This window comes from Borostomias antarcticus (assembly GCF_949987555.1).
Source record: "Borostomias antarcticus genome assembly, chromosome: 22".
NCBI lineage: Eukaryota > Metazoa > Chordata > Actinopteri > Stomiiformes > Stomiidae > Borostomias > Borostomias antarcticus.
This window is the reverse complement of record NC_140255.1, coordinates 7,732,881-7,759,521: the sequence shown is the minus strand read 5'-3', so window position 1 is coordinate 7,759,521 and position 26,641 is coordinate 7,732,881. Positions and strand designations below refer to the sequence as shown.

Below are 26,641 nucleotides of genomic sequence, written 5' to 3'. Positions count from 1 at the left end.
CCTTATTTCTTCTAGTCTACACATTATTTCTTTTAATCTGTGTTTAGCTCAGAGAACTTTTCTTTCCCTATGACATGTTATTTCATCATGTAACACACACACACGCACACACACACAAATTGTACTGTATTTACTTTAGTTGAGTTTATTTCACAAAACAGTGATGATGATTATACAGAGAATGTGTGTGTTTTCCATAATTATATTCATATTGTAATGCCAGAAATCTGTTTTACACATGAAGTTTTCCAGGATGACTATTTTAGGACAGATGAAGATTGTAATGAGTCATCATTTCTGACAAAAAAAAATGTAACTGGATCATTTCACGTAATTACCATCTTCAAGCATTTCTCTGTGGTCACTGAGAGGGGCCACACACACACACATACACGCACGCACACACACGCGCACACACACACGCACACACACACAAATACTGCTGGACCTACATGACTGTTTACACAGACGCCATAATGGGTGAAACTAACCCTCAGCTCAACTTAATGACATCATCTGCTGCTCCAAAGTCATATTAAGGTCATGTTTCACCACTCACACACTCTCCAGTCTACCCTCTCACAGCACTCAGAGACTGACTTCCTGCTGAAATCACATATCACGGTTGGCGATGCAGTAGTACACGCTGGTCTGCTATATGATGGGTGATGGAAGGGTATATTATCATCACACCGTACAATATTGAATACAATTGTATTCAGGACATTAAACAATCTCATTTGTAATGTTAAATAATTCTTATGACATTTCATTGCGACATTGCACAGTGACCAGCAACACGGTGGAGCATTACTAGGCTAGTTACATGTATCTTTGCTTATCAACAATAATCTCTTCAGGCTAAACGTACGAAAGAAACAAAACCAACAGATTGACTGTACAGTTCTTCATGCTCCAAATGCTGCCCCCACCTACCCCTATGTCCACCCATAACCCCTACCCCTAACCCCAACCATAACCCCTACCCCCACCCATAACCCCTACCCCCACCCATAACCCCTACCCCACCCATAACCCCTACCCCCACCCATAACCCCTACCCCCACCCATAACCCCTACCCCTACCCCTAACCCCAACCATAACCCCTACCCCCACCCATAACCCCTACCCCACCCATAACCCCTACCCCTAACCCCACCCATAACCCCTAACCCCACCTATAACCCCTAACCCCACCTATAACCCCTAACCCCACCCATAACCCCTACCCCTAACCCCACCCATAACCCCTACCCCTAATCCCACCCATAACCCCTAACTCTACCCCCACACCTACCCATAAACCTAACCCCTAACCCCACCCATAACCCTACCCCTGAACCTACCCATAAACCTAACCCTACCCCTGACCCTATCTAACCCTGGACTCACACGAATGCGTTGCTAGGCTTTGCTTCAACGCTTGATGGTGGGCGGGCCTGACGCTCGCAACAACAACCAATCACATTGTCCAAAATGACTTTTTGGGAAAACCATGGAGGACAATATCTCCGATAGACAAATACAGAGTTTCAACTTTTCATTTCAGACCGCTGCTGCGGAGTCCACCTTTTCAAAACCGTCTGGGGAAGAACGCTGCCAAAAATGACATGACTCGCAACCTTGTAAGTGTGTGGCCAAATCTCTGAAAAAGTGACTTTGAATGGTTGAAAAATGAGTGTTGCAGCTGTGAAAAAGGAAAACTCAAATACAAAACCACGTTTGCAGAGATTCAAATTTTATTTTCAACCTATCAAAACATTGTGCAAGCCTTCAAAACGTCTTGCAAAACCGTGTTCAAGCATTCAAACACTGACTTACAACCTTTCACATCGTTTCAGTTTCGAATTATGGCATGATTCTAATCCCATCGGTAGCCTAATGTCAGTGACCCAAAACTATTTTGAAAGCTAATAAACTGCAACAGCTGTTAAAGGTGCATCATCGTTGTTGTTTCTGAAAAAGCTAGGTTTGGACACAGCTGACAGCCATTCGGCTAACGTGACCTAGCTAGCATTAGCTATTATAGAATGGCTAATGCCAGCTGTGTGGTGGCACTCACAAATTGCAACACTGCAACATCATTGAAACGTGAGCTAGCTAGCAAGCAAGCAGTATCCTGTCATGTAGCTAGCACCAGCCAGCGATCTCTCAAAACAAGTCAAGAGGGGGGTATTTTGATAAACTGACTACATTTTGAGAATCTACATAGTTACTTTCTCGCCTGAAAAACTTTTTTTAATAAGTGACACAGTACCCGGCGTACAGACAAAATTACAACAGTTGAGTAATGGCGGCGGACGAGAAGCATGAACAACCTGTGACATCAGTGGCTCATGAATGAAACCCATTGGCTGGCGGCTGCGGTAACGTTTCAAAAAGTGTAACTTTTACATCCGGCTCTCAACGCAAGCTACGCAAGCAATGCGACACGACTGAAGCACAGCGCAACCACAATTCCATTCGGCAATGCATGATGCTGTTCCATTCAAAGTGAATGAGAAGCGTCAACGTTGAAGCCTGAAACGCATACGTGTGAGTCCAGCATAACCCCTCACCTCACTATACCTTCCAGTCAATGTGTCTGGCTGACCCAGCACTGTGCTCCCTCCCATGTTTAGACAAGCCCCATGGTACACCTAATATATAAACACGCACACAAACACACACACAGACACACGCACGCACACACGCACACACACACACGCACACAGACACAGCAGACACACACACACACGCACACACAGCAACCTGCCAGGCCGACATACAGGCTGCCAGGGAAACACTTAAAGCCAGGGTGTTGTGAAATAGTCAGCAAACGTGTTAAAGAGAGTGTAGTGTAGAGTGTCTGGGAGGGTTGATCAGGTATTAGTATTATAATGTACTGTAAGTACAGCTGGGAGGTCTATAAAAGTTGTTTTGGCCCAAAAGAATAGAATATCAGTGTTACTGTGGAGGTCATGGCAACAGCCCGCGAAAACGGTTTGGGCTGAGACTGAGGGAGGGATGAAGAAGCCTCGGTCCCTCAATGTGAGGTCCTGGATGGGCGAGTTGGGGGCCTGAAGAGAGACCCCCATGAGATTAAACCTCCACCAAAAGCCACACACACAGGCACGCACTCACACACATGCACACACTCACACACACACACACACTCACTCACTCACTCACTCACTTAATCACACACAGACTCTCTCTCTCTCTCACTCACACACACTCTCTCTCTCACACACACACACACGCGCACGCACACACACACACACACACACACACACACACACACACACACACACTCACTCACTCACTCACACACAGACTCTCTCTCTCTCTCTCACACACACACACACACACACTGTGTGTCCTACCCAGCTCCTGAGGTGATCGTCCTGCCGGCTCCGGTCTGGAGATCTCTGGAGGGACCCAGAGGCCCTGCAGCAGCAAGGTGACCACTGACAGACACAGACACAGCACCAGACAGCCGCTGTGTGGGGGAGGAGAAACAACTCTCATCCAAGGCCACGCACAGTGTTTGTCAAGAGTAACATCAATGTTAAACAGAACAGTAACATCAATGTTATACTTGCATCTTTGATGTCCTTTGAATGTATCTGTTAAACAGTGCAACTTCCCCTCTCACATTAATAAAGTACCTGCCTGGCCTGTGTCATAGAATTTACAACTGGCCTCAAGACCTTTCTATTCCAAACACCTTAAACCTTTGTCCTCTCTCTCCTTTTGTAATTCACCACCTCCCTCAACCGTTCACATAGCTGTGGCAACCTAGAGGATGACCTCCAGGAGGTCCACACCTAGAACTCTGTCTACTCCAGAATAACCATCCTTTGTCCCTTTGTCTCCAAGAAATTGCCGCCTTTTCTCATGTCACATGTCTCGGCCACGCCCGCCATTTCATATGACGTACAATGGGTTAGCCAATCACATCCTCAAAGCGCCATACCTGTGTTTTGCTTGAATATAAAGGCCGCGCTGACCAAGAGGTGCCACTTCTTTCTGATGAACCACTCTGTGATTTATCTTGAGGTCCTTTTGCAATCGTATTGTTTTGTTAATAAATCTGACTGAACCTTTTTGTGCGAACCTTGGCAAATCCTTTTTTGACTTAAGATCAGAACTTCTTCAACACCTGCCTGCCTACCTACTAGCCCCTCACACGACTGCTAACCTGACGTACTAGCAGTCCCTTATCCCCCTATTAGCTTTAGGCCTGGGCCATAGCAAACACACACCAGTATTTGCCATGTCTCTCCTATGATGCTTTTTTAGCCTCTCTTACTCTGAAATTTAATTTAATGTAATGTATTGCTTTATAAATGTTCTTAGCCGGTAGACAAACATACTCCTGGAGCTTGCTCGATCGCCTTGTTGAGAGGGGTCAGGGAAGAATTTTTACAGCTCACTTATCTGGCCCCCGGGTGATTACTGTTTCTTTGCTTCCCTCTGGAATATGTAGAGAGTGGGTCGTATGCCCTCCTCCCTTGTTCTCAGTAAAGCGCATTGTGTTGCCTCTGGGTATGAAATGCGCTATACAAATAAAGCTTTGATTGATTGATTGATTAGCGAAACCAGGTTCAACGGTCACTCCGCCTGGTTATCAAAACTACTCAAAGTATCGCAGAGAAATTTCATACGTAAAACGCATGGCTTTGAAAGAAATGCGCTGCTAATAAACATGTTCAATCTTACGCTCAAAACGGCTCATATTTTCACAAAATGAATCACCAGCAAACACTTGTCTTCTTCTACGCTGCTGCCATGGGTGGCGCGCTGTGATTGGACGGCAGCACGCAGCGTCAGGTTAGCAGTCGTGTGAGGGGCTACCTACATACCTACCTACCTACCTACCTACCTACCTGCCTGCCTGCCTACCTGCCTACCTATCTACTTCAAATAGGAACCACTCTGTAGCTGAATCCCAATCTGAGTGCGCAAACCACCCTTGCGGCCCCTCGCACTTGCGGCCTGAGGCCTGAGCACTTCAATGACGTCAGCTGGAAGGGCCAGAGGGTGCAGGGCTGTGAATTAAATGGGACAGCACTTCCAGCGGCGTGCCAACGATTCCCAAACCAGTTTAGCTCAATGCCCCTCCCACTTCGTTTTCATTGGCTGCTGCGTCCCTCCACGCAGAGGCTGCTCTGACGCTCCCATCAGCTCTCCGCTCGGCTCTGCAAATTGACGTCTTTTAATTTAATAATAATTAAAAATGTATGTTGGGTGGGATGTTTGCAGCATGTGGATTTCAAGATAAATGTGTGTTATCGGCAAATGTCATCATTTATGTGTGATGCACTCGGATCATGACGGATGCACTCAAGCACTGTGTCACATGAGACGCTGTGGACTGTGGGTATTTTCTGCTCCTAAGTCTGCGAAATTGCGGACTTTCGGTAAGTGCGGTTAAAGTGCGCAAAATGGTGGTAGTGGCGCACTTGTGGATCTAGCAATTCCGTTTTGGGACTACACTGAGCCCTTGTGGACTTAGCGGGAACGCGCATGTAAGGCCACAAGGCCGCGAGTGCACTTTCGCCTAAGTGAGCGATTTGGGATTCAGCTTGTGTCAAAACAAACGGGCTGGAGAGTGATGTGCCGTTGCGCCGTGCCGTCGTGTGAGCTCTGGGCTCGGGTTGGAGTTCCACTGGGGCAGAAAGGAGCGGGCCTTCCATCGTACCAGTCCACGCAACAAGTGTGTTCCAGTTAAACACACACAGTGGCCAAGCCAAACACACGACCGTGCTTCGTTTGTCCTGGCTTACTGGCTTATGAATGCAATGTTATTATGTTAAATACAGTAGCCCAGAGATGGTTAGCATTGGCAGGGCTATTTCAGTTTGATAAAAGGCGTTGTGGTGTTTGAGCACGAGTTGTCGTAGCCTAATGGACTTCGTTTTGGTGTGGAATTATAGTTGTTTACGTTTTGATAGGAACAATTGTCCCAAGTGTTGCAAATTATTGGAACCCCTACCAGTGGCGTTTGCTCCTATAAGCCAGGGTAAGCCTGGCTTACCCTTACAAATCCAAATAAAACTTGATTTGAAAACTTGATCATAAGCCATCGTAGGGGAACCCTGAAATCGACTTTCAGACTGTTTTTGACTTAAATGCGTCTTGTATTCTGCCATATTGCTTCATTTTCATCTGTGTTTAGCATTTTGGTAGTGCTCCGTCGCCCCCTACAGTCCTCATGAAAATACAGTCCACGTTATGGTCCGTTGACGCCGGTCTTACTAGCTCATTATTCACTTAACATTGTAGGTCAGATAAAATGATTCTAGCTTAGGGAAGTCAAGAACAAATCGAATCAAGACCAAATCAAGACCTGGAGCGGTGGGCTAATACGCCTAGTAGCCTAGTAGGCTAGTAGCCTAAACACTGATTAGTGAAGTACAGTAGGACCCCACTCATCCGAACTTCAGAGATCCGAACCTCCCGGTCTACCGGACAGGCTTAAAAAACGTTTTTTTTTTTTAGCCTGCTATCTGGTTACTGGTGGGATTTTCATTACAGTACTGTACCCTACTGTGAATAAAAACAAAACTGTATGTAGACCTACATGTTGCCTGTAGGTTGTAGCCTACTGTCACGTTTCATTTCTTCTAATGTCGAGCATAAAACGCAAACGAGTCTGCTGCGCGAGAGCTGCATTCCTTGGTAGCCAGAAAGCGCGTCAGCAACCTGAAGCAGAGGAGCATCGAGTCATTTTTCGTTCCCAGTTAATGGACTTCAGGAACACAGACGTGTTGTGGGCATGTAGATTAGCCTACTAGACCTACTGTATTTGTTAAATAAATGCCTACAGCCTAGGCCACGTTAGCCTGCATCGGTTGTTTTAGAGACTTTCTTTTAGGCTACAATAGCCTAGGACACGACAACTTGTCTGTCATTTCATTTATTTATTTATTGATTATCATTTGCTCTAATTGTTCTAATGTTGGGTTGTTTTTAGGCTATACCATTTTGTTCTGCGAATACAGTAGCCTATCGATGCAGCGTACGCCTCATTTGAGAATAAAGTAGCCTACTGTAGGCTAGATCCTGTCCCAACCCCAACCCATATTCTAACCCCAACCCACACTAGGGACTGGAAGAAGGACACAAAAACCCAACCACCAATCTCCACAAGTAGAGTAGTGGTGAGAGCATTGGACTCCCACCCAGGGGACCGGGGTTCCCGGTGGGGATGACTTTATGTTATCATTAGTGTAACTGCTTTAGCCACAGACCGCTACCGTTAATGTTATGGAAGCTGCTGCTAGTTGTTGTGAGACCATGAGCTAACTGGCTATCCCGCTCTTATTGTGCTGGATTAGCATTGGAAGCATTGGAACTGATGTGTCCAAGCAACAAGACCTATCTTAATTTATCAGACATTATTTCATGTCATTTCAATTCACAGCTATTTCAGTGGCATGACGAGCTTCCGTCCTACCAGTCCTGAACAGAAACAAGTCAGCCTCGCACCTAAGCCAGGCTTGACCTGGCCTGGTTTATTTGAAGATACGTTAGGGCTGCTTATACAGCGGCTTGTGTGAATACTCGATTGTGATTGGCCAAGATGCACTCGAGCGGCATACATTATTTCTCCACAACGCCCGCTATATACGCCCAGCATCAAACATGTTCTAAATCAATGCGCAGTTCAACTGACCCAAACAAGAGCCGTAACATCCCAAACATGATATATAGTGGTTGCTATAGAAACTAACTAAATTATATGCTGCGACTTTATCGGAGTTCCTGTCTAGCAGAGCCTGAGCCTGTCTGGTCCACTTCAGCCCTGTCTAGCAGAGCCTGAGCCTGTCTGGTCCACTTCAGCCCTGTCTAGCAGAGCCTGAGCCTGTCTGGTCCACTTCAGCCCTGTCTAGCAGAGCCTGAGCCTGTCTGGTCCACTTCAGCCCTGTCTAGCAGAGCCTGAGCCTGTCTGGTCCACTTCAGCCCTGTCTAGCAGAGCCTGAGCCTGTCTGGTCCACTTCAGCCCTGTCTAGCAGAGCCTGAGCCTGTCTGGTCCACTTCAGCCCTGTCTAGCAGAGCCTGAGCCTGTCTGGTCCACTTCAGCCCTGTCTAGCAGAGCCTGAGCCTGTCTGGTCCACTTCAGCCGACTGCGCTCGCATCAAACAGATGTTTTGCACTTGACTGAAGCACATTCTCCTGCGATTACGCATGCAGTGTTATTCTTTTGGCGATTATTCTGTTTCCAAGACAGAGATAGAAATGCAGATACAGTATGAATGTGAAGAGCAACGGATGAGTTCTAATACCTTGTCCCTCACTCATAACGGCACATTCCGTCCTCGCAATTCAACTCGCAATGAACTGAATGAATGAATTGTAGCTACGACTGACAGTGATATCCATGACCTGGAAAAAAGTTTGGGATTTGGGGACAATGAGGTGTCTGGCTATGATAAATATTTAGTTTGCAACTAGATTTGACAACTGGACGATTGATATGTTGCACAGCAAATATGCAGCATCTTACACTTCGCTCATTGCTAGCTAGCAGACTGCTTCCTGGTCATAACGTTAGATTTGCGTGGAGAGGGACTATAAAGGTTACTGGTTGCTATGGAAATTGTATAACTCTAACCATGAATGATCAACTTTTCAAAGCTAATATGAGCAATAGATGTATTTTGTTCTCAGAATTATGTTTTCTGCTGAAAGGCCGTTGTATAAGCGGGATAATGAACTCGGGGCGGGTCTTTGTGCTGTCGGCTAAGCCTCGGGTAATTCACTACCTCCGCGTCAGTCATTTAAACAGCACAAAGACCCGCCCCTCCTTCATTATCCCTTACTTGTCTCACCTGCGAGGTCGGAGTGCCATGTGCATGGTCCTCTGTCCCTCTGTCTCACTGCCAAGATAAGACAAGATAAACTTATTACACAATATATATATATATGTATAACAATACATAAAGATAATACTGTGTATAACACAATACATAACAGAAAACAGATCTTATTACTCAACATTTTCTACTTCATTGTAGTCATATGATTATAAAGAAAGCAAAATTAGACATTGCATTTAAAAACAACCAGTTTATCTTATTTTTTTTAATTTTTGTGTGTAGCTGTAAGCCAGCGCACCTAATATAGCGTTTGTCGGGTTATCACTACCCGCCCCCCCCCCCCCCCTCCCTCCCTCCCTCTATTGAATGTTGACCTGCACTTCTCTGTTGGCACCACAAGAGGCAGTAGTCCCAGCACACCAAAATAAAGAAGAACACCAAAATCAACTCACAGATCTCCACTGCACAAGTAGAGTAGCAGTGAAAGCAATGGACTCCCACGTGGGAGATTGGGGTTCAGGTGGGGATGACTTTATGGGACTATACCCCAAACCTCCACATGTTCATCCTTTACCCCTTGTCTTATAGGTCAGATCCTGTCCCAACCCCAACCCTTATTCTAACCCCAACCCACACTAGGGACTGGAAGAAGGACACCAAAACCAACCCGCCAATCTCCAGTGCACAAGTAGAGTAGTGGTGAGAGCATAGGACTTCCACCCGGGAGACTGGGGTTGAAGGCCCCAGTGGGGATGACTTCATGGGACTATATCCCAAACCTCCACACTTTCACTCCAATCTTTTTATCCATTACCTTTGTCCAGAAACAGAAGTTGAACCAATTGCAGCAAAATAGCTAATGTTATATTTTATGTCATTTCAATTCAGAGCTATTCCAGTGGCATGACTAGCTTCCGTTCTACCAGTCCTGAACAGAAACAAGCTAGCCACGCACATAAGCCAGGCTGGACCTGGCCTGTTTTTTTTTTTTTTTTTTTTTTTGATGAAAATGATTATGAAAAAGGTCCATCATTAAAGGTGGGCTTTAATAACAGACCAGCCAACTAGTGCTCTGTCCAGTCTGAGGGGAAACGATGCCACTCACATCGTACCCTAGCTGCTTGAGGTCTCGAATTTCACATAAGAAGTTAATGAGACAGAAAACGGTAATGAACTCTCCAGCAAACACACCTGTCTTTCTACCCTGAGTAGCCCACATGCAAGCCGGGTAACCTCAATGATCAAGCACCAACGCGCGCGCACACACACGCACACACACACAAATACTGCTGGACCTACATGACACACACACTCACCTCCTTAGAACACGGTTACCAGTGGGCAGCAGCCACCTTAGGTCCCCTTATCAAAACCCCCAAATAAAACAAGAGGATGGAAACAGTAAAAAAGTATTTTTTTTCTTTGTGTGGATCCGCTCGCTTTCTCCGTCTTCCTCTGGCTGTCCCTTTCTGTCTCCCAGGCCTCTGGAAAGGCATCCTGCAGTTGCCTGGGAAACCTGACTCCCCCTCTTGAGAACACAATACCCAGAGTGCATTGTGGCTCTTTCACATATACAATTGAACCACGCTATCGGGTGACACAGCCTCTTTCTGTCTCGCTGCACTGAGTTAAGCCTTTGTTTGTGTGAATGGCAACACTAAGGGAGCGGAGACTCTGAGTAGACTACGGGATGGAGGAACTATAGATACACAGAATAGCACAAGCACATTTAGTGGTAGTTAGCCGACCCATTACTTCTCTAGAAGCTGCATGTGACATGCGTTGAGAATGAGGCTGCATGTGACTGGTTGAACAGGCCAGGTGCAGCAGTAAACATGTTGCATGCTCATACGTGGAAATGAAGGAGTGGAAACGTGAGGAATGTCGAAATCTGAATCACAGACAGAAATATATGAAATGGTTTAAGTACTATTGATTTTACCTCCATGGTATTTAACTACTGGAGTTCTAAACTCAGGGCCCCTGAGCAGCACTTAAAGTTTTAGAAATCCAGGAAACCACAACGAAATGTCCCAGCTATGAACGCGGTTCTGGTTGGTGGGGCGGGGGTGGGGGGGCGGGGGAGAGCTGAACATGGCTGTTTCCTTTGTGGGCAGAGAGGCAACAGTACTCAGAGAGGCCTGCTATTGGTTAAATTAGGATCGGGGTGTAGGTACAGTTGGAGGGTAGGAGGCAGACTAACCCGGGTTCTCCATGTTTGGGTTACATTACATTTAGTAGTGTACAGAAGCTGGTTACCCTGAAACAGGCTTGTTCTGTTCTGACATCTGTGTTGCTTCAATGGCTCAGCGTGCTACTAACCGTTTTCTGCCTCCCCTAGTGCCTCTCTCTCTCTCTCTCTCTCCCTCCTATCTTCTAACCAGGTCCAGTGGATGCCCCACTGTTGCCCGCAAACCACCCTGAGTTCGATTGATACCCCCGTGTCAGCTGTGGATGTTGTATTTATTTATTTATTGTAACATATTTCAACATGTTATATTGATTGGGGTAAATTCTACTATTCAAGTTGAAATAACTTTTTTTTTTTTTTTTACCAAGTTGAAGGATAACCGGGCCAGGTCAAGCCTGGCTTATGTGTGTTGGCTGGCTTTTTTCTGTGCGGGACTGGTAGGACGGTAATGTCTGATAAATAAAGATGGGTCTTTTCACCTGGACACATCACTTCCAATGCTTCCAATGCTAATCCAGCACAATAAGAGCGGGATAGCCAGTTAGCTCATGGGCTCACAACAACTAGCAGCAGCTTCCATAACATTATGTGTCAGTTACATACATGGTAGCGGTCAGTGGCCAAAGCAGTTACACTGATGATAACAAAGTCATCCCCACCAGGAACCCCGGTCTCCTGGGTGGGAGTCCAATGCTCTCACCACTACTCTACTTGTGCAGTGGAGATCGGCGGGTGGGTTTTGGTGTCCTTCTTCCAGTCCCTAGTGTGGGTTGGGGTTAGAATATGGGTTGGGGCTGGGACAGGATCTGATCTATAAGGCAAGGGGTAAAGGTTGGAGTGAAAGGATGAACATGTGGAGGTTTGGGGTATAGTCCCATAAAGTCATCCCCAGCGGGTCTTCAACCCCAGTCTCCAGGGTGGGAGTCCAATGCTCTCACCACTACTCGACTTGTGCAGTGTAGATCGGCGGGTTGATTTTGGTGTCCTTCTTGATTTTGGTGTGCTGGGACTACTGCCTCTTGTGGTGCCAACAGAGAAATGCAGGCCAACATTGTCCGCAGTAACGGAAGGAGGGAGGGAGTGATAACCGGACGAACGCTATAGGTGCGCTGGCTTACAGCCACGCACAAAAAAGCATCAATACATTAAGCTCATTTCTCCATCACCACCTAAAGCTGTGCCAGTCAACAGTCAGTCTAATCACTGAAAATAAACCACATAGGCGTAGAGCGACTGGTGCATCACATCCTATACAAAAATTAATTACTATAGCATTTGAAGTGTCCTACTCCTATTGTAATGAGGACTGTCTGTCTATAATGCAGTAGCGTACCGTGGGGTCTTGCACAGGGTCTTCTCCGACATTGTTATTACTCCCAATGCCCCCCCTCGCACACCCCGTACACACACACGCAGATAGGGAGAGAAACTACGCACGTTGGGGTCAGTGGAGTCTGGTGGGTCCTAGAACCGGGTAAGCCAGGACCAACGAAGCACGCATGCACGCGCAGCGCGCACAATTTTTTGGGGGGATGCGCTGTCAAAGCATGCCCTGATGGGTTTCACAACACCAAAAGGGCGCTGAGCATTGGCATTTATATGTAAAATTATTGATTTAGCACCAAAAACAGGGAACGATAACACAGATGATCACTTCATAATGTTAGACCACATGAATATCAAGATCAAATGAATATGGCTACACAATGAAATGTTTAATGCATAATAAAGTTTACAGACAAACTCAAAGAAAATGACTGAAATTATTTCTCCAGACTCTGACGTGGGTTGGGACTCAGAGGAGGGGGAGTCTGCAGTGGTCCTTGACCTGACGGTCGTGCCCCCGCCGGTTGTAGCCTCCACCTCCAGCGCCACGACCTCCAGTGCCTCCACCTCCAGCGCCATCTCCAGCGCCTCCGTCTCCACCGCCCACGCCTCCACCTCCGGCTGCCAGCGTCCCTGCCTCAAGGGTCCCTGAGGGCTGGGCTTCCTCTCAGACGCTGTGCTGGAGGCTCATGACCCTAGAGGCCCAGAGGGACATGGCAGAAGGGATTGGGGCAGTTGTGCAGCAGTTAGTGGAGGTCACCACACTACACCACCAGAGCCAACAGGACATCCTCACTGCACTTCATTCCCTCACACATGCTGTCACAGACCTCACACAGTCACTCACTACCACACTCACGGACCTCACACATTCACTCACAAACGCACTCACACACCTCACACAGTCACCCACCAACAAACGTACTTGTTTGTGTCTTCATAGCGGGCGCATGACCTCAGTGCGGGCCCTTTGGCCCCGCTGGTAACCCTCATGACGGGGAGGGGGCTGAGGGCTTGGGTCCTCATTTTGTGGTGGGGTCTTGACTGGTTCTCATTCTTATCAGCTTATATATCGTGTCAAACATAACACAGGATGATGTACAAGGAGGGGATAGATACCTAGTGAAAGTACACTACTTTCTTACTAGCACTAGTAAAAAGACAATAATGAGGGCTTGGTATAAGGTGGAACCCCCAACCAAGGAGCAGTGGCTGGGTGTTGTGGAGGACATGTATGTTATAGAGTTCACGCATGCATTGAGGATGCAGGAAGGAAAGTTTGAAGGGAGATGGGAAAAATGGATGGATTATAAAAGGAAGTGTGATGATACCACTAATATTGAAGTTGTAATATTTGAGTAAGAGAAAAAAGCTGCATGGATGGAAGTACCCATAAGCTGTTATTGTTAGTTTTTATGTTTTATTGTATTGTGGTTGTATGGATGGAAAATGCAAATAAAGATTAAAGTAAAAAATAAAAAGAATATGTATCTTGGCTATGTACACACCAACAAGCCAGCCGTCACGTGCAGCGCCTGCCTCCAGTCTAGCCCCTACCCTGCTGTGCGCCAGGATGAATGAGTCATGCGTGGAGCCAGGCCACCGTGCCACTACACTTGTGATGAGCATGTCGGCGTCACATATGATTTGGGTATTTATAGTGTGCACATTTTTGCGATTCACATAGACGTATTCATTCACTGATGGTGCCCTTATCAATATGTGGGTGCAGTCGCCATCGCCGTCACCTCTTTGGAGTTCTATCTCGGCCAGTAGGCCGAGTAGCGCCGGATTCATTTAGGCTCGCATTACGTACAGGAGGACTGTCATTTATATGCTTACCAAACAGCAAACAGGTCCACATGATCACATATTAATGACAATCTAATTGGTCAATTATTGCCGTTTGATGGAGTGCCTGCATTAGGTGTGTGAGGTGTTGTACAAAAGCGCGTAGAAAGGCGACTAAATATCCGCCCTTTTTGCTTGATAGATCGCGCTGTGGGGGGAAGAGGGCGTACGCCTGAAATCGCGGAAAAGACAGTGTAAAAGAAGGCGTACCTCATGATAAATGAGGCCCCAGGTCCTTATCTCTCACATAGTAGCAAATTCACACACATTGCCAACATGATCAATCTGAAATGTATACGGTTGCGTGCCCACCGACAAGCTGTATTTTAGGGCGCTATAGGGACGAGAAAATAACTTACCTGATATAAAATGGGCACCGCAAACGCGGGCATTTCTGATTATGTCCTCAGTCCAGTCCGTAGGCTATGCTTAGCCACAGGCGACTCCATTTCTGAAAAGGCCGGTTTTCTTTTGAAACAAATAAAGTTTGTCACTAGAGCGCCGATTTGTAGCCTACACCCGTAGACGCAATAGCCAGACATATTGATGGTATATAAAATACTAGTCTTTGCACTAAAATACGGCTCGCTCTGAACTCGTCTGTCTCCACCTGCTTCTGTTTCAAGACCCGTGCATAAATAGCTGGGTCTATAATGAACAAATATGACCCACGCTCTATTTTAACAAATGCCGGGTTTTGAAGCCTCGGCGCTACCAATATATAACTTATTTAGACGCGTTCTGTCCTAGTGAAATTATGTTTTCCGAGGTAGTCTTCTTCTGTGGTGGTGGCAATGCTTTGAAGCTTCAACCCAGCATTTGTTAAAATAGACCCTTTCTTTTGCTTAGGTAAGGGACTGAGAAGGGCTACATTTCAACCAGACATTCCAGTGAAACCTGATAGTCAAAATAACTTACCTGATATAAAATGGGCACCGCAAACGCAGGCATTTCTGATGATTTCCTCAATCCAGTCCGTACGCTTAATAATGCCGATTTCGTCTGTCTTCCTCTGCTACGGTTTCAAGAATGCGCGCATAGGCTACTTGTGCTGATTAGGCTGTAAAAGGGTCTATAATTAACAAATATGACCCACGCTCGTTACATAACTTCTACAACATCCAGTGACAAAATATGTCATGGTACCTTGGTATGTCCACACCAAGGATCGAACTCACAACCTTCTACAACATCCAGTGACAAAATATGTCATGGTACCTTGGTATGTCCACACCAAGGATCAAACTCACAACCTTCACAGGCAGCACACTATCCACTCGGCCACCGCTGACCTGGGAAATCTGTGGAGTCTTTTGGTTTTTATGTTCTGGGACTACTGCCTCTTGTGGTAGCAGCAATGGAATTGCAGGTCAACAACACGACAGCAAGAGAGTTGCACAGACAAAAAGGATTCCCTCTGCTTGGTGTGTCGGCTTACAGCCAACACACAAAAAGGAACCACAGATTTGCACGTTTTTTATATATTCTGATCCTTATCTACACTCAAATGCTATTTCTGCCAGCCAAGGTGACATCGTCTAAACAGAGTCGTGTCTCAGTCCTTCCTGTGTGAAACTGTCACCCTTTCCTTTCCTCAGAACTCGGTGGACTGGGTTCATGACGACGATGTCACAGGTTTCACTGCGTCGCTCGTCAGTATGGCTGCCACCCTTACTTTCCCACGCTGGGGGAGAGGGAGTATTTATACTGAGGAGCTGTAAATGCAATTCCACAAATCCAAACATGCCTTGAGACCCCAGATACGATGCATGCAGTTAGACGCGCTTGTGATTGCTTTCCAAAGAAATAAAAAGGATCCGATGAAAAACTATACGAAAATATAAGTGATTTATTTTGATGGCAAAAATATTACAACCGCCCCAATAGCTGTAACTAGAAAACAACGAAACTATAAGTTTATATATTAGTAAATTAAGCAATACAATTTATTACGGTCAAAACTGTGTGATAGCGCTCTTGCCTGAGGCCTGCCTGTGCTCTGATTCCCTGTATTATAGGAGGGGTAACAGGGAAACATGGGAAAAAGGGCGTATACCCAGGCAAGATTCCATATTGAGTACCAAAAGTAATACAAATAATAATGATAATATTAATAAGCCTAATAATAAACCCATTTACCAAACCGAGAGACAATTTTCACAAATTAGAAAAAAGGAATTTGGCTCCTATAGGAGCTTAAACAATTCAACTGGGTTACGTCTTGTTTGTCATGCAATTTGTAAGTTATATCCAATTGCATAAAGTAGTTTTTCATAAAAAAACGTTTCAATCTGTAAATTTGCACTGCTTTGCCTAAATCAAGTCGCTACACCCTGAATCAGTCCCCACCTCCTTTAAACCTCTTATTCTCACTTCCTCCCACTTCCTTCTCCTCTCTTCCTCCTCTTCACCCCCCAATAAACCCCTTCTCCTATCCTCCCCTCTCCTCCCCCTCCTGTCCTCCCCTCTCCTCCTCCCCCTGTCCTCTCCCCTCATCCCTACTCGTCCCCCTTCTCTCCTCCTCGTCCCTCCTCATAGGCTCAGAAATAGTTTGGGAGAAGCTCATTGGACGACCGTGATGCTTGGGTATGAGTCTGATATGTGAGGAAAAGCAGAAGAGCAGCTCTTCCTCAGGTCTGCCTGATCAGACAGGAACAGTCTGTTGACATCTGCCCAGAGGGTAGGGGTGCAGTGCACAAACCCCTCACTACAAAGACAAATGCACATTTGAGAGTTCAGTGTTGCAAAAAAGGTCAGATGAGTAATCCTTGACATTCTTATGATGCATGACTTGCACCATCATGTATTATAACTATTGTCTAATAAACTAAACTAAACTAAAAAATACTGTTACATCTAATGTTTCTCACAGTAACCCACTTTCTTTCTCTCTCTGTCTCTCTTTCTCTCTCTCTCTCTCTCTCTCTCTCTCTCTTACCCCCATCTCTATTTTCTTCTTTCCTGTTTCAAGGTGCAGAAGTGTGAACTGCTCATCCTATATGAAGAGGAAGTGCAGGTCAGAATAAACACTGTGGTTCAGAGACCGACACACATTCTCATCACCAGGAGAGGATGGAGCACACTTGGCCTTGTGTTCTACTATGTGAGTACTGATACTCTGTTTAATTTGTGTACTTGTTAGGTGTGTGTGTGTTTGTGTAAGAGAGAGAGAGAGAGAGAGAAAGAGAGAGAGAGAGAGAGAGAGAGAGAGATAGACTTACAGTAAAGTAAGGGAGTGTGTGTAAATATATTTTAAGCCTTTAGAACTGACAGATAAAGAATTTGAAAGCGTCGTCCAAAGCAGACTCTGTGTACATGTGATTAGTGTGGTGTGTGTTTGCCAAAGTAAAATCTCTGGTATTTCAGTTCGGTGTCAGTAATCTGATTGTTTGATTGATTTATTGACTGACTGACTGTCATTTATTAATTACGTAAATCATTCATTGGTCATTGATAACACATTGATAACACATGACAGAGAGCTGTATCACCATGATACTGTATCTGTTGGGTATTTGTCCTAATGAGATGCTTCTCTGTCTTGTTTTAGTGCTGAGCGCTCTGCTCTACTCTGGACACACTCAAGGTAATGGTTGATGTACTGTGCAGTACTGAATAGATGCTCCCTCACTAGATCAGATCTATAACTCTAATCTCTTACTCTGATTGGTCCTAGCACATGACAAGTTACAGTAACTTGTGTGTTCACTCGTGTGTGTTCACATTCATGCAGACTGTTTGTGAATCGATAAGCTTTGTGAGATGATTGTACTGTACATTGTTGTTTGTGGTTGTGTACAGGGACACCAAAGGCTGTGTTGACCCTATAACAGGGTGCTCATATTCTGTATTATTGATGATCCCACTCTGTATATGTGAACTGAAACAGACTAACCCTACAGTAGGTCTTGATATCCACTGAAACGTATTCATAGCAGCAGTGAAGCACTAACTGTTGTTATACTGTCATGTTTCTGATGTCTCCTCAGCTCTGCCCACAGCAACAGTGAGACAGATCTCTAGTCCTGCTGGTCCTCTCTACTCTGGAGACAGAGTCACTCTGCAGTGTGACATATCACAGTATGAAGACTGGACCTACATGTGGTTCAGAAACAACCAAGAGATTCCCAGTGAGACCAGTAAAACCATCTCCTCCATGCTGACTGACGGTACAGTCCGGTACGGCTGTTATGGGATTAAAAGAGGTCAACCCAGTATGTCGTCCTTCAGTGCTGAACACTCCATAACTGTTAAAGGTGAGTTACTACTGACAACATCCAGTAACACATCAACAACTAGACCTTCTGAACCTCCTGCCTTTAGGTGACCATCACATTTCACATTACATATATACTTACTTATAGGCTGTGAATCTGCATTCTACTGTATGATGTGATCATGCATTGAAAGTAAAAATATATTGTTTTTCAGTGTTTCCACAGTTCAGTCAGGCAGGGTATTAGTTTAAGTTTTTTATAAGACCAATCTGAGCAGTATGGTTGAACTTCAGAAAGCTCTCTGCCTGGGAATGCATGTGCTCTACATGATCAACAACCATGACACAGTATCCATCATTCCTCTGACAGATAGTTGTTTTCTGTCGTAGAATTATTCTAATAATTAAGAAAAGAGTAGTCAAGAATGCCAAGGTTCATCTTTGCAAGCTTAAGCTGGTTACTTTTATTCCAAAATAGTTTTTCAGAGAAAGGAAAATCCACCAAGAGCAATGATTATCACCAAAACAGAGCATTATAATCACTGTGGGTACAACCCATACATGCATATTCAAAACCTCACTAACCGATTATCAGTGAGTAGGCTAGGTCTGAAAGTCAACAGCTGAACTGTGCATTAACAGAGATTCAAAGACAGCAGGGAGGAGCGGACCCCTGGAGGGTCTCCTGCCATGAAACGATACAGGCCTGGGGAAGCGGTGTCAGGGCAAACTAACAGGAGACAGCTGCATAACACACAGGATGGACATTCAGATTTCCTATGACAATGTTTGGAACAGAGAATACACTTATTTGAATGTATCTATTACACTCATAGGACTTGATTTTACAATCCCTTATGATAATCGGTACTTCCTTGATGTCTTGAGTGGAGGTAGGGGTAATCACTTCTTTGGGGTCATCAGGTGGGCACCCTCCCTCTGATTCATTGATGATAGGCCCACAACACCTGCAGAGGGCTCAACAGTGACACCTGGCATCCCAGGTGACCCCCTCCAATTTGACCCCTCCCTCCTGCTGGCTGATGGTCACCTTGCAGCCCAGTTGGGATCCTTTCTTTTCAGCCTCCAGTTGCTGATTGGCTCGGCAGCCTCGGACAGCAACTTGACGGCTTAACAGCAGTAAAGCACTAACTGTTGTTATACTGTCATGTTTCTGATGTCTCCTCAGATTGGCCCACAGCAACATTGACACAGATCTCTAGTCCTGCTGGTCCTCTCTACTCTGGAGACAGAGTCACTCTGCAGTGTGACATATCACAGTATGAAGACTGGAGCTACAGGTGGTACAGAAACAACCAAGAGATTCCCAGTGAGACCAGTAAAACCATCTCCTTCATCCTGACTGATACAGTCCAGTATAGCTGTAATGGGTTCAGAAGAGGTCGACCCAGTAAGTCGTTCCTGAGTGCTGAACACTCCATAACTGTTAAAGGTGAGTTACTACTGACAGCATCCAGTAACACATCAACAACTAGACCTTCTGAACCTCCTGCCTTTAGGAGGTCACCATCACATTTCACATTACATATATACTTACTTCTAGGCTGTGAATCTGCATTCTACTGTATGATGTGATCATGCATTGAAAGTAAAAATATATTGTTTTTCAGTGTTTCCACAGTTCAGTCAGGCAGGGTATTAGTTTAAGTTTTTTATAAGACCAATCTGAGCAGTATGGTTGAACTTCAGAAAGCTCTCTGCCTGGGAATGCATGTGCTCTACATGATCAACAACCATGACACAGTATCCATCATTCCTCTGACAGATAGTTGTCTTCTGTCGTAGAATTATTCTAATAATTAAGAAAAGAGTAGTCAAGAATGCCAAGGTTCATCTTTGCAAGCCCAAGCTGGTTACTTTTATTCCAAAATAGTTTTTCAGAGAAAGGAAAATCCACCAAGAGCAATGATTATCACCAAAACAGAGCATTATAAACACTGTGGGTACAACCTATACATGCATATTCAAAACCTCACTAACCAATTATCAGTGAGTAGGCTAGGTCTGAAAGTCAACAGCTGAACTGTGCATTAACAGAGATTCAAAGACAGCAGGGAGGAGCGGACCCCTGGAGGGTCTCCTGCCATGAAACGTTACAGGCCTGGGGAAGCGGTGTCAGGGCAAACTAACAGGAGACAGCTGCATAACACACAGGATGGACATTCAGATTTCCTATGACAATGTTTGGAACAGAGAATACACTTATTTGAATGTATCTATTACACTCATAGGACTTGATTTTACAATCCCTTATGATAATCGGTACTTCCTTGATGTCTTGAGTGGAGGTAGGGGTAATCACTTCTTTGGGGTCATCAGGTGGGCACCCTCCCTCTGATTCATTGATGATCGGCCCACGACACCTGCAGAGGGCTCAACGGTGACACCTGGCATCCCAGGTGACCCCCTCCAATTTGACCCCTCCTGCTGGCTGATGGTCACCTTGCAGCCCAGTTGGGATCCTTTCTTTTCAGCCTCCAGTTGCTGATTGCCTCGGCAGCCTCGGACAGCAACTTGACGGCTTAACAGCAGTAAAGCACTAACTGTTGTTATACTGTCATGTTTCTGATGTCTCCTCAGATTGGCCCACAGCAACATTGACACAGATCTCTAGTCCTGCTGGTCCTCTCTACTCTGGAGACAAAGTCACTCTGCAGTGTGACATATCACAGTATGAAGACTGGAGCTACAGGTGGTACAGAAACAACCAAGAGATTCCCAGTGAGACCAGTAAAACCATCTCCTTCATCCTGACTGATACAGTCCAGTACAGCTGTGATGGGATTAGAAGAGATCAACCCAGTATGTCTTTCCCCAGTGCTGAACACTCCATAACTGTTAAAGGTGAGTTACTACTGACAGCATCCAGTAATACATCAACAACTAGACCTTCTGAACCTCCTGCCTTTAGGAGGTCACCATCACATTTCACATTACATATATACTTACTTCTAGGCTGTGAATCTGCATTCTACTGTATGATGTGATCATGCATTGAAAGTAAAAATATATTGTTTTTCAGTGTTTCCACAGTTCAGTCAGGCAGAGTATTAGTTTTTTATAAGACCAATCTGAGCAGTATGGTTGAACTTCAGAAAGCTCTCTGCCTGGGAATGCATGTGCTCTACATGATCAACAACCATGACACAGTATCCATCATTCCTCTGACAGATAGTTGTCTTCTGTCGTAGAATTATTCTAATAATTAAGAAAAGAGTAGTCAAGAATGCCAAGGTTCATCTTTGCAAGCCCAAGCTGGTTACTTTTATTCCAAAATAGTTTTTCAGAGAAAGGAAAATCCACCAAGAGCAATGATTATCACCAAAACAGAGCATTATAAACACTGTGGGTACAACCTATACATGCATATTCAAAACCTCACTAACCGATTATCAGTGAGTAGGCTAGGTCTGAAAGTCAACAGCTGAACTGTGCATTAACAGAGATTCAAAGACAGCAGGGAGGAGCGGACCCCTGGAGGGTCTCCTGCCATGAAACGTTACAGGCCTGGGGAAGCGGTGTCAGGGCAAACTAACAGGAGACAGCTGCATAACACACAGGATGGACATTCAGATTTCCTATGACAATGTTTGGAACAGAGAATGCACTTATTTGAATGTATCTATTACACTCATAGGACTTGATTTTACAATCCCTTATGATAATCGGTAATTCCTTGATGTCTTGACTGGAGGTAGGGGTAATCACTTCTTTGGGGTCATCAGGTGGGCACCCTCCCTCTGCTTCATTGATGATCGGCCCACGACACCTGCAGAGGGCTCAACGGTGACACCTGGCATCCCAGGTGACCCCCTCCACTTTGACCCCTCCTGCTGGCTGATGGTCACCTTGCAGCCCAGTTGGGATCCTTTCTTTTCAGCCTCCAGTTGCTGATTGGCTCGGTAGCCTCGGACTGCGACTTGACGGCTTAACAGCAGTGAAGCACTAACTGTTGTTATACTGTCATGTTTCTGATGTCTCCTCAGCTCTGCCCACAGCAACATTGACACAGATCTCTAGTCCTGCTGGTCCTCTCTACTCTGGAGACAGAGTCACTCTGCAGTGTGACATATCACAGTATGAAGACTGGAGCTACAGGTGGTACAGAAACAACCAAGAGATTCCCAGTGAGACCAGTAAAACCATCTCCTTCATCCTGACTGACTGTACAGTCCCGTACATCTGTGATGGGATTAGAAAAGGTCGACCCAGTCTGTCGTCCTTCAGTGCTGAACACTTCATAACTGCTAGAGGTGAGTTACTTCTGACAGCATCCAGTAACACATCAACAACTAGACCATCTGAACCTCCTACAATATAAAACAATCAGTCATTCTCAATGATATTACCCCTAGACTGTGGGATAGCATCCCCCTCTCCATCAGATCTGCCCCCTTCATTGATTCCTTTAAAGGAGAATGCTCGTTTTTGACAACCTGGACCTTATTTACGGCATATTATAAGACGTTTCACTCACCAAGATAACTTTGGTGTAGTTCGGAGGCCTGTAGAAGAAATTTAAAATCCAGCGCGAGCCAAGTATATCCATGTAATGGCGGCGGACGGGGCACTGAGAATGCAGCTTCTAAAAAATCTATTTTCTTCCGCGAAACGGTTGTTTTCATCAATCTGTCTTCATGAATCGCTAGTTGTGCTTACAAAGAGCGAGGGCTTGTTGTGGTTTTTCACATGCCTCTGTAATATGATCTTTAGAAACGTCTTTAGAAACGAAATAGCTTCCCCACTTGATCCAGCAGTGATCCAGCTTCCCCACTTGATCCAGCAGTGATGACAGTGTGGTGTCTGTGTGTCTGTCCAATGACAGTGTGGTGTTCTGTAGGTCTCTCCAATGACAGTGTGGTGTTCTGTAGGTCTCTCCAATGACAGTGTGTTGTCTGTATGTCTCTCCAGGTGCTGGTGGAGTCATCACCTCAGTAGTACCACTGGTGGTTGGACTGGTTGTGACTTTGGCTCTACTGGTCATCATCATACTCCTGTTACTAGGCTACAGAAAGGTCAAAGGTGAGATCATTAGTGAAACCATCTGCCTCCCATCACTGGTCCAATATCTAGATGATTATACACACGGCCTTCTACTGACTTCAAGATCATTTTAAGTAATTCGGTAAAAGGCAAATTAGACTAAATTGCAATAACATGACACAGTGGTTTTGCTGGAGATGGCACTTTATATAAACTTCCATATGACAGACTTGCAACCCAAAAGAAACTAGCCCGGTTAGCTAGGGTGTGTAGAGCATGCCCCCTTGAGGACCCCTAGAGTCACCTATTAACTGTCGTACTGCCTGTCTAAAATGCACATCATAACATTCCCTCCATCCATGGTCCAAAAATTCCTAACATGACATCTGCACTACCAAATAGTAAACATGCCCTAATAACCATTATACAACGGTATACTGTAGATCCGGTCCATTGTCTCTATTGGTCAGTTTGCCAGATAACCACGATGGCCCCACGCTAAAATGGAATCTTTTAATATCAATCCACCTCTTATTAGTAGCCGTGGCAGTGTCCAGATCAATGTTTACAATGATGTGCTGTAGCATTGTCGTTGCCTGGCAACGTTCCCTTTTTCAGCGGAAGTATCCACAAATGATTAACAAATAGTTCCATTAAAAATACATTTTAAAGTTCGTATTGTCTTTCTTTTTGAAATAATGACGGATAAATGTGGCAACCGCAACCGTTGTATAAAAGCATTATGGAACTCGAAGCCGTGGGATGCCACGGATATCGCCACGGCTAGCGGGGTGTAACGACACTCCACTGCCCGTCGTGCCTAACCACTCCCACTAGCCGTGGCGATATCTGTGACATCCCACTGCTTCTCGTTCCATAATGCTTTATTAAACTGAGCTGAGGACAGTTGAACAGTCTCTGAATAGACCAACATGGTCAAGTCCCGCCCTGTGGATTAATTCCCCCCTGAATGGACGTAGTCCTGCAAATAGGCCGGAGCCTTGCAGCCTCTCAAAGGATATCGTCTCTCTTGGTCCAACACAGGCTCTGGTTGCTCAGCACCTTGTGGCTCAGCCTGTGTTTCAGTCTGTGGCTCAACATTGCCGTGTGTTGACCCCCAATCCTCCAGCACCTTGCTCTGCAGAGGAGGAACATTTGACCGGCTGTGGTCATCCCAACATGGGCGAATCTGGTCCTGGTGGCGCCTCACTATTTGTCCATCCAGTATTCTCACTTTCCACGACACTGGTCCAGTTTTCTCCATTAGTACTCCTGGAATCCATTTGCCTCCGGAGGCTTGGTTTCCTCTCACATACACTGGAGCAGCCTGTGTGAGATCCCTGTCTCATGCGTGTAGGTCATGGTGCTTCTTCTGTTTGGCCTGGTTTTGTCTAACTCTTTCAGTGAGAGATGGGCGCACGAGGTCCAGGTGTGTTCTCAGTCGTCTGTTCATGAGGAGCTCTGCTGGTGTAACACCTGTAGTGGTCTGATGGGTCACCCATGGGTGTAGTGGCGCAGCTGCTGGTGTGGCCTGGTTGTTCTGACATGTGTGGCATTTCCTCACTGTTTCTTCCAAGTCAGCATCCATGCGTGGCCACCACACATATTGTAGCTGCGGCCCAATGCTTTCATGCGTGAAGCCCCTGGGTGAGCCTCATGCAATTCTTCTATCATTCTGTGTCTCCCTTGGGGTGGTATGATAACCCTGCTCCCCTACAGGACACACCCTTCCTCCACGCTCAATTCATGCTTCCACCTGACGTATGGCAGCAACTCCGGGTCTGTATTCTCCACGTCTGGCCACCCTTGGAGTGTCCACTGGTGCACCCGCGATAGGATAGGGTCCTGTCTCGTCCAGGTACGGATCTGTGGCACCTGAACTGGTGTGCTATTCATGTACTCCAGCAGCGATATCACATCTCCCGCTTGCGGCGTCACTGCAAGAGTCTCTGGGAAAGGAAGCCTACTCAAGGCCTCAGCATTTGCATGTTTGGAGCCCTCCTTGTAGGCCAGTGTGTATTCGTAGGCTTCCAGTGTTAAAGCCCACCTCTGGATCCGGGCTGCAGCCATCACAGGAATGCCTTTGCTTTCATCCAGTAGGCCTAGGAGAGGCTTATGATCGGTCACAATGGTGAAGTGGTGTCCATAAAGGTACTAATGGAACTTTTTGAGACCGAACATGATGGACAGCGCTTCTTTCTCCAGTTGTGAATAGCCTCTCTCGGCTGAAGTCAGGGAACGGGACATGAACCCTATAGGTCTCTCTGAGCCGTCCGGGTACCGGTGAGCCAGCACCGCACCGACCCCGTACGGTGACGCATCACATGATAGGCAGAGTGGTTTTGTGTCGTCAAAGTGCACCAGCAGTTGTTCGGACTGGAGACATGCCTTGGCCTTCGCAAACGCCTCGTCCTGCTGAGCACCCCACTCCCACGCCGTTCCTTTTCTTAGGAGCACATGAAGTGGCTCCAGCACTGTTGACACGTTAGGCAGGAATTTATGATAGTAATTCAACATACCTAAGAATGATCTTAGCTGTGTCTGATTGGTAGGTTTGGGAGCATCTTTGATGGCCAACACTTTGTCCGTGACTGGATGGATGCCACTGCGATTTATTTTGTACCCTAAGTACACCACCTCCGGGACCATGAAGACACACTTGTCCTGCCGGAGACGTAACCCTGCGTTCTCCAGTCTCTCAAGGACTACTCCCAAGTTCTGCAGATGTCTTGCATCATTGCTTCCTTTCACTAGGATATCATCCACCCTCACTACCACTTGCGGAATTCCCTATAGGAGATTATCCATTGTGCGTTGAAAGATCCCAGGGGCCGAGGATACTCCATATGGGAGCCTAGTGTACTGATACAGCCCTCTGTGTGTGTTTATGGTCGTAAACTTTTTGGACTCTTCGTCTAGTTTCAGTTGCTGATACGCTTGAGACATATCTAATTTTGTGAATTTGTCACCTCCCCCTAACACTGCCAGTAAGTCCTCCGTTTTTGGTATAGGGTAATTGTCTAACTTGGAGACTTGGTTCACTGTGGCTTTGTAGTCACCACAGATTCTCAGAGATTTGTCCTGTTTTACTATCGGTACGATCGGCGCAGCCCACTCAGAAAAGTCCACTGGCTCTATGATTCCCTCTGTCTCTAACCTGGTCAGCTCGGTTTCTACTTTCTCCCTTAGTGCATAAGGTAGGGGACGAGCTTTGAAATACTTGGGCTTTGCATCTGGTTCCACGT

General features: G+C 45.9%; 1 protein-coding gene across 1 annotated transcript in view; it reads right to left on the bottom strand.

The window, feature by feature from the left end:
- The window catches only part of LOC311323722 (alpha-1,6-mannosylglycoprotein 6-beta-N-acetylglucosaminyltransferase B-like), a gene marked incomplete at both ends in the record, with an annotated part of 47,311 nt that extends 21,398 nt beyond the window's left edge, over window positions 1–25,913 (bottom strand). The window contains 2 exons of the mRNA XM_084456020.1: window positions 3,367–3,482; window positions 25,678–25,913. Of these exons, the coding sequence (XP_084312146.1) occupies window positions 3,367–3,482; window positions 25,678–25,913 (352 nt within the window). The remainder of the gene's footprint in view (window positions 1–3,366; window positions 3,483–25,677) is intronic.
- Between the last annotated feature and the right edge of the window lie 728 nt (window positions 25,914–26,641).